This window comes from Dipodomys spectabilis, unplaced genomic scaffold (genome assembly GCF_019054845.1).
Source record: "Dipodomys spectabilis isolate Male_0828 unplaced genomic scaffold, ASM1905484v1 ptg000081l, whole genome shotgun sequence".
Lineage (NCBI taxonomy): Eukaryota > Metazoa > Chordata > Mammalia > Rodentia > Heteromyidae > Dipodomys > Dipodomys spectabilis.
The window spans coordinates 14,812,458-14,831,225 of record NW_024870758.1 but is presented as its reverse complement, the minus strand read 5'-3'; the positions used below and the strand labels follow the sequence as shown (position 1 = coordinate 14,831,225).

Sequence of the window (18,768 nt, the reverse complement as noted above, 5' to 3'; positions counted from 1 at the left end):
ACTCCATGTTCCAAATGGCTAGAAAGGCAATGTGATCAGGAGCTTGGGTAAAAAAGGAATTACACAGTGGGGTTATTTTGGTCTTGTTGTGGTTCTGGTTTTGTTTTTTAAATTCATGCCTCTCTTCTATTGGTGATGAACACCAGCGACCTGCAAGGGACCTACTCTAAGTAAAAGTCACAGGCCTGACTATCCCTACAGTTATCCTTTTTTTTTCTTTTTCCTATTAAGGAATCACAACATCAAGAAGAACTAGGCAATGTCTGAGGTTTCAAACACCTAACAAGCTGCCACAAGGCACCCTGAAAGTGACCGACAGACTCTCACAAACATCCCCAGTGCTGAGGCAGAACATAAAATGCCATTTCATAGATCTGATTAATAACGAATTCATGTCCTTAGTTTGCTTTTCTTAAAGAACAAATAACAAAACCTCCATCACAGTATGTTTCCAAGGAAAAATGTGAAAAATATAAAAAGCACCAAGGTGTTATTTTTTGAACTCCAACTCTTACCCAGACCCCTACACTAACAAATGTGGAATTTTTGAGGCTTCACAGTTAAATTATTGTTACTGATTCTAAGATTAATGTTTCTAGTATTTTTATAATACCTCTGCAGCTGAAGCCTAGTTCCAAAAATAAAACAATGTAGTTATGCAAGTCCTTTTTCAGGTTTGTTTTTATTATTATTAAAACGATATTTGAAACCTACAGCCGACTTTCTGTTTTCTCATGAACAGTTCTCTGAATCAAAGCCTCAACACATCTCTCAACAAAGCTACATCTAACCAGCCAGCTCTTGCCAGTTTATATTCTAAAGGTCAGGCAGTCAGGATTATTTTTTGCAGCAGCCATTCAGACGGAGAAGAACAAAGCAACAACATGCAGAAACAAAAGCAGCACAGCTCCTGCCCAGAGATGAACCCAGGGCTGCCTTCCCAAACACCACTGCCCTTCAAAGGACTGAGAAAATGACTTCCAGAAGGGTCCCTGGTAACTACACTGTCCAGCTCACAAAGATGGCTGGGGACTGTAAATTCCCAGACCATGTAAGACCTGACACCAGGCAGTCTGTCTCCATGGCAATCTTACCACCTTAATCGAGAACATTCCCTGCACTGCAGTGGACCGAATCTCCAGAGAAGCCCCCCTTGAGATGATTATGGAATATTGAGGCAACAAGGAAGACAGATGGAAGCAAGCCCGAGAGGACCACTGCCCTGAAGTCTGCTGGGGGCAAAGGACAAGAGGACCCTCAAGTGAAGATCAGCCCTGGTTTTATTCTCATCAGCTTTATTAAAAGCAGGTTTCTCCTAGTCTAGCCCCCGAGGCCCATACCTGCTGTCTATAAAGAAAGAGCTTAGTAATACTAAATTTTTAGACTGAAAGGCCTCCCCCAACCAGAAACCTCTCCTTCTTTAAATAAGCATCATGGCATTTACCATTGTCAGCTGTAATTACCTTTAAGGACTGAAGAGATTTGTGTTTACACGGGTGCATTCACTTGGAGCATACCTACAAGGCTTGCAGAGAGCATTCTAATTATAAAATGAAAACCTCCAGAGAGCATAAATAACAGTTCTACCAAAAAAAAAAAATCTATCAATTGTGGCAGAGGAGAATGACAGACTAATCAAAAATTCTCATTAGGTCTATTAGTTAAAAGTTCTAAAATAGGGTGGGGTTTTTCGGTTCTTTTTTTTTTAACTGAAAGAAAATCATTAGACTGTCAGGAATTCATTAAAATTTCACACCGGAAATAGTAACAAGCTAGTTATCCTTTTTGTGACATGTGGGTCCCTAAGGCCTCAGGAGAACACAGAAAGGTAATTGCATTCTCTGACAACTCCAAGGGCACGAATTGCGGTGCACTCTCAGCAGCCACCAGAAACCATGGTAGATCTGGCAAACAAGGTGTTTTGTTTTAATACCAATTAAATAAGCCCAGTGGCAAATCCAATGTAAGTAATTTCTATATCAAAGAAATGAAAAGGAAATCTTTTAAGTTGCCAGGTGGGCAGGAGCAGCTGGCCTACAAGGTATTATTATAAAATGTCAGGGTGAAAAATGATTCCCTTATAAAGTTAGTTAGCATACAAATGCATCCTTCACCCTAATGTCTAAAAATATAAGCAGCTTAAGACATCCTTTAATCCCAATTTTCTCATAAACTGGTCACCCAGGGCTCCACATTCCCTTTATATTCATGACCTCTTAAAAAGGCTCCAAGCAGCCAGTATTATTATTAGTTGGGTTGTGCTTAAAAAAAGAACAGGGCCTAGCAAAATAGCTATCTCAATTTCTTTTAAAAAAAATTTATTATAAAGGGGAAGCTATCACAATTTCTCACTTGAAATTCCAGTTCCGAGAATCTATGACCATGGGCATCTTTTATAGAATTAATGCTGAAAGAACAAATCTCACTGGGCATGGTGGCACATAGCAGTAATTCCATCACTTGGCTAGCTGAGACAGGAAGATCACAATGCCACCACCACCACCACCACCCCCAAAAAAGCAAACAGCATCCACGATAGTAGTCACAAAGACCCACGAACCCCCATATAAGGCTACAGGAAACCGATTTACCTAGTTACTGAAGCATGCCAGCTAGTGTGGCAAGTTTTAAACAAATCCAAATCTTTAGGTGACCAATTCTTCCATACTTTCTCAATCTGTGAGGTAACCATGTATGTACCTGGTTTCTGCAGATGGAATACATCTACAACCACTGTTATTTAGTCTTATATTTAATTGTTAAAGAGAAAAGACTATGAAGATATACATCAGACTGTCAGGCCATTCTCTCTGGACATCTGGAATTTCAAGTTCTTTTTCTGACTCAGAGATCTTAAAACATTCATGGCTGTGTGTGTGTGTGTGTGTGTGTGTGTGTGTGTGTGTGTGTGTGTGTATTGTGTGCGTGTGTGTGTGTGTGTGTGTGTATTGTGTGCATGCGTGCTTGCTTTAGATTTGATGTAAAATTCAAAGTATCAGAAGTAAGCATAATAAAGACCAATCTGGCAGCCCATCCATCGTGAGCATCATGACCATGACCTCAGATCTTACCATCTCCCTGTCAAGAAGGTGGTTTTTTTTTTTTAAATGGATGAAAGCAAGAGTGATGTGAAAGCCAATAATTCACTCTGAAACCAGCTATTGAAATCTATCCCCATATATGGTTTGCTCAAGTCCTTTTCACACATATGCTCCACAAATCAACAGAGACCTTAAAAAGAAATCTATTTTCTGGCCACTTCCCCACTCCATCTGCTCCTTAAGCAAGTAGGTGAACCAATTTTCATGAGGCTCAAGTGCCAGCAGAGCCACGAGATTTGAGAAAAGACTGGTAATTCTCTGCAGCCCACAAGATGTCACTAGTAGATTATGGTGGACTTCTAATGCTTTTAAATTACTGGATATTCATTCTCAGAACAGCATCTCCACTTCCTTTGAAGGAATTACCATACATATAGTCTTCATTAGACAATTTATTTCAGAATCCTGCTCCTCCACAAAGAACCGCCAAGAATGGTAATGATTCTTCTATCCTAGGCCTCCAAATCTTCAACACAATCAGACAAAGAGAAGAAGGAAGCACTGCTTTCTAGTATAACAAGTAGGGTCAGTTGCTGTTGCTTGCTACCTTAGGACCTTAAACTAGGAATTGAACCGGGAAAGGGGCTGCTCTCTTTGTGTGTTCATTTATAGTATAGTCTCTCCCTAAGCCACCATGCACATGAACACAGATATCCTACTCAAATAACCATGTCAAAAATGAATGAATGAAGGCTTGATGCAGAATATATGCTGAAAGCCACAAGCCCTATTTTTAGACTCAAGATTCAACTGTGCCTAGAGAAGAAAACTGCCTGGCCTGCATGCTCAAGTAACTCGCTGTCTCAGGTAGACAGGGCTGCTATGACCAAGTAACAAAGAGAGGCTCTAGACAACAGAAATGTATTTCTTAAGGGCCAAGAGATGGAGGTCTAAGACTGTCAGCAGAGTTGTATTCTGGTATGGGACCTCTTTTAGGTAAAATCTTGTCACATCTTCACAAAGCTGGGGGGGGAGGGTAGTCACAGGAAGGGAGGGGGTAAAGTGTGTGTGTGAGAGAGAGAGAGAGAGAGAAAGAGAGAGAAGCAAAACCTCCCAGCACTCTCTTAAGGGCGCTAATCCTCAGGAAATAATCATCTTCCAGAGGCCCCGCTCCTAATACCATCACTTTGAGGGAAGGATTCCAACATACAGATTTCAGTAGCATACAAACATACTAAGCTTTACGGGTTGCAAATTGGTCTAAGCAGAAGTGTGGGACGGTAGATGTGCCTCTGGGCATGGGAGAGGGTGGGATTTCATAACGTTGGAATGCTGCTGGGATTGCCCTCTCCTGTGGTCCTATACTGTCAGTGTCACTGCCAATTGGATCAGGCATGTCTCCGTTCCTCCCTCACGGCTGTCTGCTGCCACTGATTTACAGCTGATTTCCCCCTGCCTGTATTGCCACCGCATGTCCGTAAGCAGTAAAAAGTACAAACATGCATACACTGCACACGCGCGCGCACACACACATACACACACACTTCTCTGCAGCACTCTTTCCTTGCTCCCTCACAGCTGGAGTATAGCAGTGAAGTTCTAAATTACAAACACATGCTGCAACAAAAGCAATCTCTTTCTAGGAGGGTGCACAGTTCTGACAAGTCTATAACTCGGTCACATCCCAATGTGGAAAACTCCAGATCGGAAATGTTGAGATGAATTAACTTGCCGCAAGTCATTTCAAGAAAGTTGGCAACACCGCCCTACTGATTTGAGAATACCAACTCTACTCCATCCCACAGCAGCCCTGCCCTCAAGAGCTGCTCTGAGGAAGTAGGGCAGACACACAGACACCAGAGGGCTTTCTGGGCTCTTTCTTCTCTGGGGTGGCACTTTTCACACTCATCTCACTGGCTTGCACAATAAATCATGAGTGCTAGCTCCATGTGCAGACAGTCCTGATGACAGGAAGGAAATGAACTGTGGGGGTCAGGTCCCAGCTCTACCAGAGGCTGATCCCCTTGGGAGAGCTGTGAAACCTGTGGATCCAAAGGCTAAACTGGTTGTAGATTAAATACCCAGCCCCTGAAGCTTAACAAAAAAACCCTCACTTTGGTTTGTTGTGCACGTGTCATATGCTGATAGATCTTGTGACCAGCAGTCAGTCCTTCAGATAGCTCTGTACTCTGGGTTTGTCAGAGCCATTTGTCTCCTCACTGCCCGCCTCCCACACTTCTTTCCACACAGACTAATCTATATCACTGTGTGTCCTCTACATTTAAGGAGGAAGGAAGGAAACAGAGCTCTAATGAGTGACCCCCCCTTTCCTTTGTCCCATCTCAGTCACTCAATAGTGAAATGATGATGGGGTGACAGAGATCCCTTAAGACTCTTTCCTCCTCCATTCTCTCTCTTCTCTCCATGGTCCACATGGTTCTCTCACCCCCTACTTCACCTTCAATCATTACCAAAAGATCAAAGATGACTGAATTTCCCTCTACAGCCCAGGGAGCTCTTGGGCTTCAGACCCTTAAACCTACATGATTACCCGAAATATTCTTCTAGATGCTTCCCAATCCCCTCATCCTTCCCTTCTCATCTCCGTTTCTGTTTGGTGCTTCTCCAGTATTTCCCACCTCAAGAAATGGCTCTGACCTCCATTCATCTTGGCTAAGACAGAAAACTTGGAAGTCCTCTGATATCTCCTTTTCCCCATAGCTAATCTGCCCCAAACCCTGCTAATTTCTCCTTCCAAATACCTCTTGGGTCCATTCATTTCTCTTTCTCCCACTTCCATGTCTTTCAAATCAACTACCATCCCCTCACCCCTGGAAGACTACCTTAGTTCATTTCTCCCCACCCAGGCCATTCTCCAACACAAATAGGGGATGTTCAAAACTCAAATCTTATCCTCTGCAGCCTAAATGGTTTCTCATTGCTTCCAACATGGTGGCCAAAATCCTATAGCCTTTTCTGGGACCACCAATACCAACCTCATCTCAGATCATGGTTCCCCAATCCAGAACCACAATGATCCTCTTCTTCCCACCTCACAGAACTATGGTAAAAACTCAATTTCCACCCCCGAACCCTCATCATGATCTCACATCTCCTATTTCACCCAACAAACTGCTGCTTCTCTCAGATTGATTCTCTATGCTGCTTATTTGAGGAAGCTTCTCCTGGCTTCTAAACACAAGTCAGCCCTCCCTGCCACCCCAGGCTTGGTGTCTGTTTCCCTCCTTGGTGTGTAACACACACCACCCACAACATGTGCACTGATGGTGACTGGAGTCTGTCTTGATGATCATATCCTACTGCCTACCCTTTAGTCTCCAGAGTTTACATGGAACACACATTTGCTTACCATACATTCAGCACAGGTATAGGGTGTGTCAGAAAACATGCTTTATTTTCCCCCAAATTATATAAGTTAAGGATATCATCAAAAGCCACAATCAAGTTCTCAGGAGATTCACCATGCACATGAAGTGGAAAAAAAAACAAACAGTTCAAACTAGGCCAAGTGAGGAGGCCATGAGCAGGGCAGAGCAACCCCTGAGCCGCCAGGCTCACAGGTGAGTCGAGCAATCAAGGCAGAGACAGGTCCCAGAGGGTAGCACTGGGTGACAGATGGTGAATCGGATTTTTCGAGCATGACAGGTGATGAGAAAGGGTGGAAAATACCAAGGTTAATAGCCCAGTCCACAATAGTCTACAAGGCCAATCTCCTAGCCCTTTACCAAAGGATTTACAGTCATCCAACAGAGAACTGACCCAGGAGGATTCCAGAAATAGAATAAAACTTCATATAGCCACTTTCCATCTCACCTTCTACCTTCCCGACTCTCAAAGCCCTGCCAAACTGCAAGGAATCAGCTACCAGCCCCAGGTGCTGAATTATTCAATCACTCTAGCAGCTTTCAAAACACATGTACAGCTACAAAACTCTTTGGAAAAGAGAAGAATCCTGTTATTTAGGCTAGTGGGTCATTTTTTTTTTAAATCCTCTCTTGAATTCTTGTTTGCCACGTAACTGTTTCTCAATTAAAGAGTAGGTCATTGACACCCTACCCTTAATAGCAAAAAGCTATTAAGGCAAACATGGACGATCTTCTGTTAAACAGACAGGATACTTCCTAATCCTACAGAGCAGCCCCCAGGCTCCTATATTCATCCAGAGCTGAGAGCTATGTTCTCCTGGACCACTTGAATTGACAAAGCAGAGCAGTATAGGATCTGAGGACCGACTTCCAAGCACTCAATACCCTTCCATACATACAGACATTCACCCTCTGAATTCCATCACAATGCTAAAATCACTAAGATAATCCGTCTGCACTTGGATCTGGAAACCCCTCCTAACACTTCACCCACAACCCACCCACCCACTACACGTCAGCTCTCTGGGATGAATATATCTCTCTGAGATATTTTCTCTCACTGGAACAAACCAAAGAGAATGTTTTGGGGGGAAAAGAAGGAAAGCTAGTCACGAAACAGACCCATCAGACTCCATTTTAGCACAGGGCCTCGCCAGCTTCTATTTCTGGCTCTGAAGAAGCAGAGCATGATGATGAAGTAGGGGGGAATTTTAGTATTTGCCAGGGGTGACTTTTAACACCAAACCAATGATAAAACTCTTGGAAGTGAATGACTTTTTTCATTTAGTCAAAAGGAACCTGAGCCACAAAGTCTCAAGGGCTACCTGCTACATTTCAAATAGGGTTCTTGAGAGGAAAGACGAGTTACAGACAGAGGCCAGCTCATGGGAAATAGATTCAAGCCAACTTACAAACTGTCATCCATACCGGTGTACACCAGCCATGCAAGGGGCCAGAGGTGGGGCACTGTGCCAGAGAATAAGGAAACATCTGCTTGTCCTTGTCTACTCAGGGTGTTTTGAGGCCCAGGCTCCACAGCTGTCCCATTGGCCAAGAGCCGCCCAGGGTCAGGATGCTGACAGTCACAGAAAAGGGAAGGCAGGTGCTCTTGCCTCCTTCTTCCCCTCTGTCCATCCTTACCATTCCTCCACCTGTTTAGTTCCATCTCCAGATGCTGGATAACATTCTTCAAGGTCTTGTTCTTCTCTTTCTCTTTTTCATATTTCTTCTTCCATTCTTCTGCTGTCAGTTCCAGGTTCACAGATACTGTATTCTTGATGGTCTTAGCTCTGCAATAGAAGCATACATAAGAGAGAAACTCTTGAGAACAGATATTCATATTCACTGATTCGGTGTAACTAAAGCTCAGATTTCTTTTACAAGCAAAGACTGGCCTGGGCAGAGCAAGGGATCCTATATGTGCTAACCATTCCTATCACCCTCCTGGCTGGATTAATGGCTTTTTTGCTTCTTGGGTTTCAAATTCACCCTTTCCATTCTTCCTTCACATCCCACCAGGATGCAACTCAGGATTCTCTCTTACCCAATTCCATCTACCTCAGTCTCAAGCTGAGTCCTCAGCCCTACATAAGCTAAAAAACATTCTCCAAAGTTCAGCATCCTCCTTTATGCCTCCTTGGTTACCACTGCTAGTAACACCTTCCTAAGCAGAATTTCCTTTCAGGTGAATGAACACAAGGACCGGAGATATAACAAGACAAAAGAGAAAATTCTCTGGCCTCCTGGAACTTGGAGTTCTTACATCAACAACATAAAGCAGATTTTCAGTTATTTCTCTCATTCCCATTTGGTACCTAATGTGTTGTAGGTCACATACTAGTGAGGCTAGCCAAGATACACTATGGTTCTCTGCTGAGTGTAGACCTTCTCTCCACCTACCCACCGCCCCCCCCAAAAAGACAAGCATCACCAGGCTGGAGTAAAGGCCATCATCTCATTTTTTGCAAAAAGTGGAAATTGAAACTTTTTTTGGGTCAGTCATGGGCTTGAACTCTGGGCCTGGACGTTGCTCCTCAGCTCTTCAGCTCAAGGTGAGTGCTCTACCACTTGAGCCACAGCACCACTTCCAGTTTTATGGTGTTATTGGAGCTAAGAGTCTCATGGACTTTCCTGTCCAGGCTGGTTTTGAACCGTGATCCTCAGATCTCAGCCTCCTTAAGAGGTAGGATTACAGATGTGACCACGGGCACCCAGCTAGAAATTAAACCTTTTTAATTTCTGTTTTCCAATTTAAAACATTAAAAAAAAAAAATAACATGTGTCACAAGTGTGTCTAATAGACACCATTTTACCACTTCCAGTTTAAGCAATTTCATATGGCCAAGGTCTGTGATGTTAGGTGGATGGTGGTTAGACACAGACACCCAAGGCAAGCTGGGGATGAGGGGAGAATCAATAGTTGCACAAATTGGAAGTTAGAAAGAAAAAAAAAGTTCAGTCAGGCACCAGTGGCTCACATCTGTAATCCTAGCTACTTAGGAGGCTGAGATCTAAGGACTGCAGTTCAAACCAACCCAGGAGATTTTCTCCAATTAACTACAAAAAAAGCCAAAAGTAGAGCTTTGGCTCAAGTGGTAAGGGTGCTAGCCTTGAGAGAAAAAGCAAAATCACAGCACCTAGGCTCTGAGAGCACCAGGACTGAAACAAAGAGTGCACCTATGCATTCACAGAAATTTAACACCCAATTAGCAGTGTCTCATTCAAAAGCAAACTCCTCACAGCAGAATTCCATTTACTATTTACTTTTTTTTTCCAGTCCTGGGGTTTGATCTCAGGGCCTGGGTGCTGTCCCTGAGCTTCTTTTGCTCCAGGCTAGCGCTCTATCACTTGAGCCACAGCACCACTTCCAGCTTTTCCTGAGAAGTTTATTGTAAATAAGAGTCTCATGGACTTTTCTTTCCCAGGTTGGCTTCAAACTGTGTCTCAGATCTCAGCCTACTAAACAGCTAGGATTACAGGCATAGGCCACCAGCTCCTGGTATTATTTACTTTTTAAGACGGTGGAAATCATGGGAAAATATGTGGCATCATTTTATTTGCTGCATTTTCTTGTTTAAAACTCCAAACAGTCTGGCACTGTCCTGTTTGTCAGCATGATGAGGTGTGACCCAGGTTAACTATTGCTGTCATCATATGGCATTCAGAATATAATTTCTATTTTAGGGTAAGAAATCAGTGGTAAGAGATATCATTCCAAAAATTAATTCCTAAAGCAGACAACTAAATAATTCTACTGTCAAAAGAAGAGTTAAATGACTGCAGTGTAAAACTCACTAAGGAATTAGCAAAATTCTCATTCTAGGTAGCTTGAGGCTGCCATCCCCAGAAGTGCTGCAATTCTAGTTTTTCAAATAGCAGTGGTTTTATTACTCCTTGAAAGTCTGTTCTAGTAACATTCTCGCCTCACCTTCTAATGTCCTCAGGCGATGCTGTGGATGTTTCTGAGATACAAGCACAAACACAGCAGCATCCATTATCAACTTAGTAAGGCAGAAAATGAAAAATAACTCATGGCTAAAATGCCTGTTGTCATTTAAAAGGACACTTGGAGACTACTAATCTAACTTTTTAAATTAAAAAAAAGTCCCTTGATGCTTCCAAATGATACCAGAAAGAGAGAGATGGAGCCTCTACACTACACTCAGCAGGTTTAGCCAGAGGGAGGCACAGCAAACAGGCCCAGCAAAACTATCGCCAACATAACACGTCTGGGTTCTCAAAACTCTCCTAAAGCAACCCACAATAATCCTTTTCTTCTGTTTCTGTAGAATCCAATGTCCTAAAAGGAAACAGATGATCTGTTCAAACTGTTTAATTTGGACAGGGCTTACCAAAAATATGGAGAGGACCTAGTAATGAGAGAGGCCTTATCACACAGAGGCTGAAGGGGAAGCCAGGGGAGGCTTAGCAGAAAAAGGTTGTTTGGTTGGGATCTCTAACAATCTTTGCTCTGGGGCACAGCCAGTCCTTCGGACTGCCTGTGTCCCTTTTCCACTGGCTAAGCATATCACAATAGTACAAGCCAAGGGTGTGGGCATAGGATAGGGCAGAGATGGTACATTAAAGTCCTGAAGAAAGAAGATATGCAAACCAACTTTCACTTGAAACTCAAACCACCAGTGGGTCCCTAAACTTCATTCATCCCCAAAGGGCCAGGAAAAAGGCTTTTACATAGCCTAAAAGCAATATGAAAAAATCAGCCAACATTGGTAGGGAAGAATATTAACTCTCACAAAATTGTTTCTAAGAGGTAGTCTGTGTTGTGTGTGTGTGTATGTGCGCGCGCGCATGTTTAAATTGGCAAGCTAATTCTAAAGTTTATAATAGAAATAAAAAAGGCAAAAATAAAGCCAGGCACTGATGGCTCACCCCTGTAATCCTAGTTACTCAAGAGGCTGAGATCTAAGGATCATGGTTTGAAGCCAGCCCAGGAAGTGAAGTCCATGAGACTCTTCTCTCCAATTAGCCACCTAAAAACTGGAAGTGGAACTATGGTTCAAATGGTAGAGTTCTAGTCTTGAACAAAAAAGCTCAGGGACAGTGCTCCAGATCCTGAGTTCAAGCCCCACAATGGACAACAACAACATAAAGCCAAGATGAAAGTCATTTTGAAGATGAAAGTTAAGAGGGTTCAACAGCAATACTTATAAAACTTATAAAACTTATTAAAACTTATTACATGGTGGCTGAGTGCCAGTGGCTCACGCCTGTAATATTAGCTCTCAGGAGGCTGAGATCTGAGTATCTCAGTTCAAAGCCAGCCTGGGCAGGAAAGTCCGTGAGACTCTTAGCTCCAACTACCACAAGAAAACTGGAAGTTGTGCTATGGCTCAAGTGGTAGAGTGCTCACTTTGAGCTGAAGAACTCAGGGACAGCACTCAGGCCTAGAGTTCAAGCCCCACAACCTACCCAAAAAAAAAAAAAAACCTTCAGAGTAGAAACCCAGATACATAGCCATCCAATCTGTAATCACATGCCCATCCAAGACAGGAGGAAATGGTAGTCCACTCATCTTATGTAAGAAGACTTCAATGCCACATAAAACATTTTATCCCAGATGATACACTGGGGAAATCAATAAAGCTTATAAAGGAGACTCTCTTCAAGGGAGTGGGTTAGGCAAAGATTTCTTAAGTGGAACATAAAAAATAAATTTTACTTCATTAAAATTAAAACTTCTCATCACTAAAAGCCACTATTAACAGAGTTAAAAGGTACAATGGGAGAAGATATTTAATTAGCGTATGTATATTAGACATACAGAATAGCTTAACAGAACAACTTTTTCAAAGATTTTGTTAAAAATGCAAAGACTTTTTTTCAAAGACTTCTAACAAGCACGTTATAAAACGAGTGCCAATAAAAAATTATGAAGAAAAAGGTACTTGATGCCATTAATCAGAGGGATATGCAAATTAAAACTACAACAAGATGACTTTACACATTATTAGAATGACTAAAAATTTTAAGCTATTTAAAAATGCCAGCTTTGAGTGAGGAAGAACAGTGACTGTAGCTCTGTACTGCTATTGAAGAGAACCTGAATTATTACTATCATTTTAGAAGGCACTTGATAGCCTCTCCTAACACTGATCATCTCAACTATCATCCAGAAACTCCACTCTTAGCCAACAGATACAGGACACATGTTCACCTAAAAGCATGACAACCAATTTCATAGTAACTTTATTTAAATATCTTCAAAATGAAAACAAACCAAATAGTCATCAACAATGGATTGAATACATATATGCCATATTCAAACAATACTATACAATTGTGAAGAATAAACTACTACCCCAAGTAATGTAGATAACAGGTAAAAGATGTGATAACAGATAAAGGAAGCTACCTACAAAACAGTACTATGTGATCCCATTTATATAAAGTCTAAAGATGGGCAATACAATAGATCATGACCGAAGATAGGACAAGTTACTCTTGAAACCTAGAAACTGACTAAGAGGCTACTAAGACAGTGAGAAGTGAGTACAGTTGTATGTACATTTATAAAAATTTTGTAGCCGGGTGCTAGTGGCTCATGCCTATAATCCTAGCTACGCAGAAGGCTGAGATCTGAGGCCAGCCCAGGGAGGAAAGTCCAAGAGACTCTTATCTCCAATAAACCACCAGAAAACCAGAAGTGGTGCTGTGGCTCAAGTGGTAGAGCACTTGCCTTGAGCTGAAGAGCTGAGGGACAGCACCCAGGCCCAGAGTCCAAGCCCCACAACCAAGAAAAAAATAAAACCTCTGTAAATTATATATTTAAATTTATGCTATTTACTGCCAGTTGGTTATATTCAGTAATAAAAAAATTAATTAGTGGAGGAAACAAATCTCATTGGACACAAAAAATTCTCAATTATGTAATAAACTAGAATCACTAAGACAGATTACATTTCTATGCCCAGAAGGTTTTTCATAATAAAACAAATATTCTTCTATCTAGGATGTTAAAAGCAATTGTGAAAAATAAAATAGAGTCTCTGTCTCCCATTCCCCTCAGAGACCTAGAGCAAGAGGATATAGAATCTATATAATCTCTTTTTATCAAGAACTTAAGCAAATTTAGAGAAGGAGATTAATGATCATGAGTTCCTACTTACTATCACTTCAAAACCATTTCCTACTGGAATTCCTAGCAAGAGCAGAGAAAAACATATAGGAGATCCAAATAGGGAGGGAAGAAGTAAAACTATCCCTTTTTGCAGCTGACATGTGCCTACAGTTAAAGAACTCTATTATAGACTATTCCCCTAAGCCACTATAGCTAATTCAAATCTTTTGTGAAGTAGTAGGATATAAAAATCAACCCACAAAAATCAGTAATTTTTCTGTACACAAACAATGAGAAGATTAAAACTAAAATCAGGAAAACAACTCCATGTGTAATAGCCTCAAAAAAAAACTACAGTACAAACTTCAAAAATTTAAAGGAAATTGAATAAGACATAAGGAAATAGAAAGACCTTTCATGCTCCCGAATTGGCAGGATTAATATGGTGAAAAAAGGCAATATTTCCCAAAGCAGTCTACAAATTAAATGCAATACTCAGCCAAATCCCAATTTCATTCTTCAGTGAGATGAGAAAACAATCCAAAAATTCATATGGAACCACAAAAGACCCCAAATCCCAAAAGCAATCCTTATTAGGAAAAGTAGTGCCTAAGGCATAACAACACTAAACTTCAAACTCTACTACTGAGCTATTGTAATGAAAACAGCTTGGTACTGGCACAAATACAGGCCTAAGGACCAACAGAACAGAATAGAAGACCCAACAATAAACCCACAGATGTACAGCCATGTAATATTCAATAAGAGAGCCAAACACATAGGTGGGAAGAAAGAACTCCTCTTCAAGAAATGATGCTGGAAAAACTGAACATGCAGAAAACTGAAACTAGATCCCTATCTACTATCCTTCACTAGCATCAATTCAAAATTGATCAAAGACCTCAACATAAGACCAGAGACCATGAAACTATTACCAGCACAGGTAGGAACTTTCTGCAAGGTATTAAATCAGTCCAGATATCCCTCAATGGATGAACAAACCAAGAAAAGGTGGTATATATACAACGTAATTTTACTCATCCATTAAAAAGAATGATAATATCATTTGTAAAGAAATGGAAAGATTTGGAAAAAAACAATGTTAAATGAAGTAAATCAGGCCCAGAGAGATAAAGGTTTCATGTTTCATGTTTTCATATGTGGAAGCTATGATTAGCGTTATACATATAGAAGTAAGTATGTTGGGTTGTATGCAAGTGTCTACAAAGATATTAACTGAAATATGGTAGACATGGCATTAAAAGGAGAGGGGATAAATGAATGAAGAGGAGAAAGAGAAAGAATGCAGTCAAGAATTCATTGTTTATCCTACAAAATTAAAAAAAGTAAGGGAAGAGGTAGGTAGGACAGGAATAGGTGAGAATGTTGCAAGTGATGACATTGATCAAGATACATTGTATTCATAAACTGCTTTGTTAAACGGTAACTCCTTTGTATAACTACTTAAATAAAATTTAAAAAATTATAGTGAGGAAATGAAAATAACCAAAGTGCACTATATACATTATGAACATGTTATAACAAAATCTATAATTTTGTACAATTATACAATTAAAAAATAAATATATATTATAAAGAATTAATTAATTAAATATATTTTATAATATACAAAACAAGGAGGTAACAATGCTTTATAAGAAATGTACTAGTTATCTTGCCCATGTAATTGTAACTCCTCTATACTGTATTCTCACAATAAAACAAACAAACAAAAAACCAAAACCACATTCTTCCTCCTGAATTTTCAGCTCCTGCCTTTAGTGTAAGTTTCCTGCTTCAGTGTTTTTGCCTTGTATACTTTATATCACACTAGACACGATGTTGAAAATGAGCTATACAATTTGTGGGGGAAGGGGGTCGGGAGGGAATAACTTTTTAAAAAGTAGGGAAGAGGTGACACTCTTCAAAATGAAATGTATTCATTACCTGACTTATGCAACTATAACTCCTCTATACATCACCTTTACAATAAAAATTAATTTTATTTTTTTAAAAACAGAGAAAAAAGGCTTTTTCTTCCCAACTCTTTTGGTTCTTCCCATATACTTACTGCCTGTAATCACACTTAACTGTTATTATTAGCATGCTCTAACACAGTAAATCCACACAAATCCTCAAGTCTGTGCACAGACCGACATGTGTAACTGCTTAGCCTGGTTTCCAAAAGAATTCCAGACAACTTACAAGGAAACATAACAAGATAGCAGAAATTAAGAAATCCTTTTACAGGAGGTTTTACCAATTTTCCCTGTTGGAGATACATAACTGTATAGTCATGCATTACTTAACAACAGAACACGTCCTGAGAAAATACACCATCAGGCAATTTCATCCTTGTGTGAACTTCAGCATGCTTACACATTAGATGGTATGAGGTCACTGGGTGATACAATCTCATGGGACTACTACCATGTTTTCTATCATTGGCCAGTGTTGTTATGCAGGCTGGTTAGGAATAGCAATACTATCCATCCACACAGCTTGAGGGATTGTATGTCGGATATAGGAGAAAACAAGCCAATGATCCCCTGGAGCCTTACTCAGCCACTGCTCAAACTGGCTGGGAGATAATTTGATTAATGCAAAGTAACCTAATCATTTACAAAGGAGCGTGGAAAGGTCTCAAGTCTTTACTTCTAAAAATTCTTAGGTTTCAACCAGAACCCAAGAAGTGCATGCAAACCTACATGCATATTCCACACCATAGAAAGCATGAACAAAATCCTAGCCAAAGGCTACTTAGGGAAGAAACTTAATGTAATCCAATTCTACCCTAACGGCAAGATATGCCTGCAAAACTGACACCCCTCAATGGGAACCATTATCAAGGTGTCAATTTTTCAGCTTCTCTTTATTTTGGCTTGCTGAAGAGCATCAAGAACCACTTTAGTAACATATGATCTGGGTTTGCCCAGGTATAATATCTCTTTTCCCTGCAGAGAGAAATCTAGGCCAAGGTTTTAGACCTCAAAGCTAATGAATGTTGCCTCGGAAAAGGCAGACAAGGGGCAGCAAAGAACAGAGGCCACAATCCATCTTTCACCCAGTGCCAATACTGAGATGGTTATATTAAACAATTCTATTAGGCATATTCCACTGAGAAAACAAAGAGGTCTACCTCTTTCTCTCAAGCACTGCTGCCCTCCCAGTGCCCTTAGTCTCTGCATCTCCAAATCTGCAGTTTACATTCTGATAGACATATGCTCAGGCTTCTCACTGGGTTGAATGTGTCGATTTCCACCCCAGAGGCTGAGCACCCATATCGATGCTCTGAAGGCATCCTAGGAATTTAGACATGAACAAAGCCCTTGTTCAACTGGGGAGAGACTGACAACCACTAAGTCAGACCACTCTGCCTCCTGATAAATCCTACTTACACCTATTTCCTCAATTATCTCCTATACTAGTATTTACTGAATGTAACTCTACATCACACACACACACACACACACACACACACACACACACACACACACACACACATACATGCACACACACATGTACAGAGTCTATCACTGCAATTTCTTCTACATACGTTGAGAAAAGGAAGATGCTGGTTCTTAGAGCCTTCATATCTCTTAACTTCTGAATCTTCTTTGACTCTCCAGGTAATCAGGAAATTATTCATATTTGGTTGAGGTGCTATAAACAGTCTTACACCATAAATACATGAACAAATCTAATCTGCATGACTGTATACCAAATGGTGCTTGTGTGAGAGAGACTGCATGACTGAGATTTTCTCTCTGTGGAGGATAGGAGGAGGTCTAATATCTTCTATCAGACAAATATTTCAGAGATGCAAAGCCAATGGAGGAGAGTGTAAGGAGAGGGTTATCTATCTATCCATCCATCTTTCTATCTATCTCTGTTATCTACATAGATAGATATGATCCTAGTGTATGAATATATATGTATGTATATATATAGCAATGTATCTTGTTTTTATTGTTTATTTAAAGAAACTAGACCGTATAATTATAGGATTATCAAGTCTAAAAGTGACAGGACAGGTCAGCAGGCTAGAAACTTTAGATGGAGTTAGTTGATGGTCCAGTCCTGAGACAGAATTTCTTCTCTGGGAAACAGCAGGAGTTGCTCTTGAGGCCTTTAGTTGGCTGGATGAGAGTCACCATCACCTTCATTATCAGGGTCATCTACTTTCCTCAAAGATTGTAGGCATTAACCATAAAATCTTTAAAGACTTCATCAAAGATTGTAGGTATTCAGACTTTTCCCCATAGATCTTAAAATCTTTCCCCAAAGACTGTGGGCATTAACAACATCTACAGAATGCCTTCACAACAACTGCTAGATTTGTATTTGATGAAACACCTAGGTACCATAGCCCAGCCAAGGTGACACATAAAACTAACACTATACTTTCTAATCTGCTCCTATGGCACCTAAACTTTCTTCAGGAAATACTGTTGCTTCTCTGTGTCTAGAGAGGATTTCGTGCTTATAAGGAGGAGGTTGGGCAGGAAAAATTCACACTTTAATGGCTTCAGTAAGGAACTGGCCTCTATTTAAACTTAAATCAGACACAGTATTTCTTCCTCCAAGAGTTAAACATTAACCCTACTGGTGTTTCAGCAACACTGTGATTTCTGTCTGTTTTGGTTTGGAAGTGTGGCCAAATGCATGCCTTGGCTAAAACTTCCCCTCCACCTCTGCAGGTGACATCTTATGCTATGAATACTGAACATATACTATGCAGGTTCAGTCTAATCTAGCTACCACAAAAAAAAAAAAAAAAAAAAACAAAAGGCAGGTGACACAATTAAAAAATACTATGATGTTTTTAGCAGTGCATATCAGGAAAAGGAGGAAGAATATTACTTATACTAAATTATCAATTCTCTTGCCACATGTCACATACAACTAAAGCTTTTGCATTATTCAAACTCAATCAATCATAACTCATGGTGCCAAACACTGGCTGAGTCAGGCCTTCGGGTACTGACTGGACTGTCCCCCTAAAGGCTTCCTTCCCTTCAACACCCCAAATCAAGGAACATTAACTAGGCTTCCAAGATAATTGGGTGATTTGAGTTCACACCTCAAAAATTACATCTTTTTCAAGTAGCGCTATAAAACATCTTCAGACGAGTAATTAAAGACTAAAGAATAACACACTGGAGGCCAGAAGAAAAAAAAAACCAATGAAAGTGCTTCAAGTCTGGCTTTGTGACTCTTGAGTATGTTCAACTCACTTGAAGTTCTCGGAGGGAGAGATGGT

At 40.6% G+C, this 18,768-nt stretch overlaps 1 protein-coding gene across 1 annotated transcript in view; it reads right to left on the bottom strand.

Annotated features, from left to right (window-relative positions):
* Positions 1-18,768, bottom strand: part of Kif5c (kinesin family member 5C) — a 156,368-nt gene that overhangs the window by 51,920 nt on the left and 85,680 nt on the right. Inside the window, exon 11 of the mRNA XM_042683474.1 lies at positions 8,069-8,217. Coding sequence (XP_042539408.1) covers positions 8,069-8,217 — 149 coding nt within the window. The remainder of the gene's footprint in view (positions 1-8,068; positions 8,218-18,768) is intronic.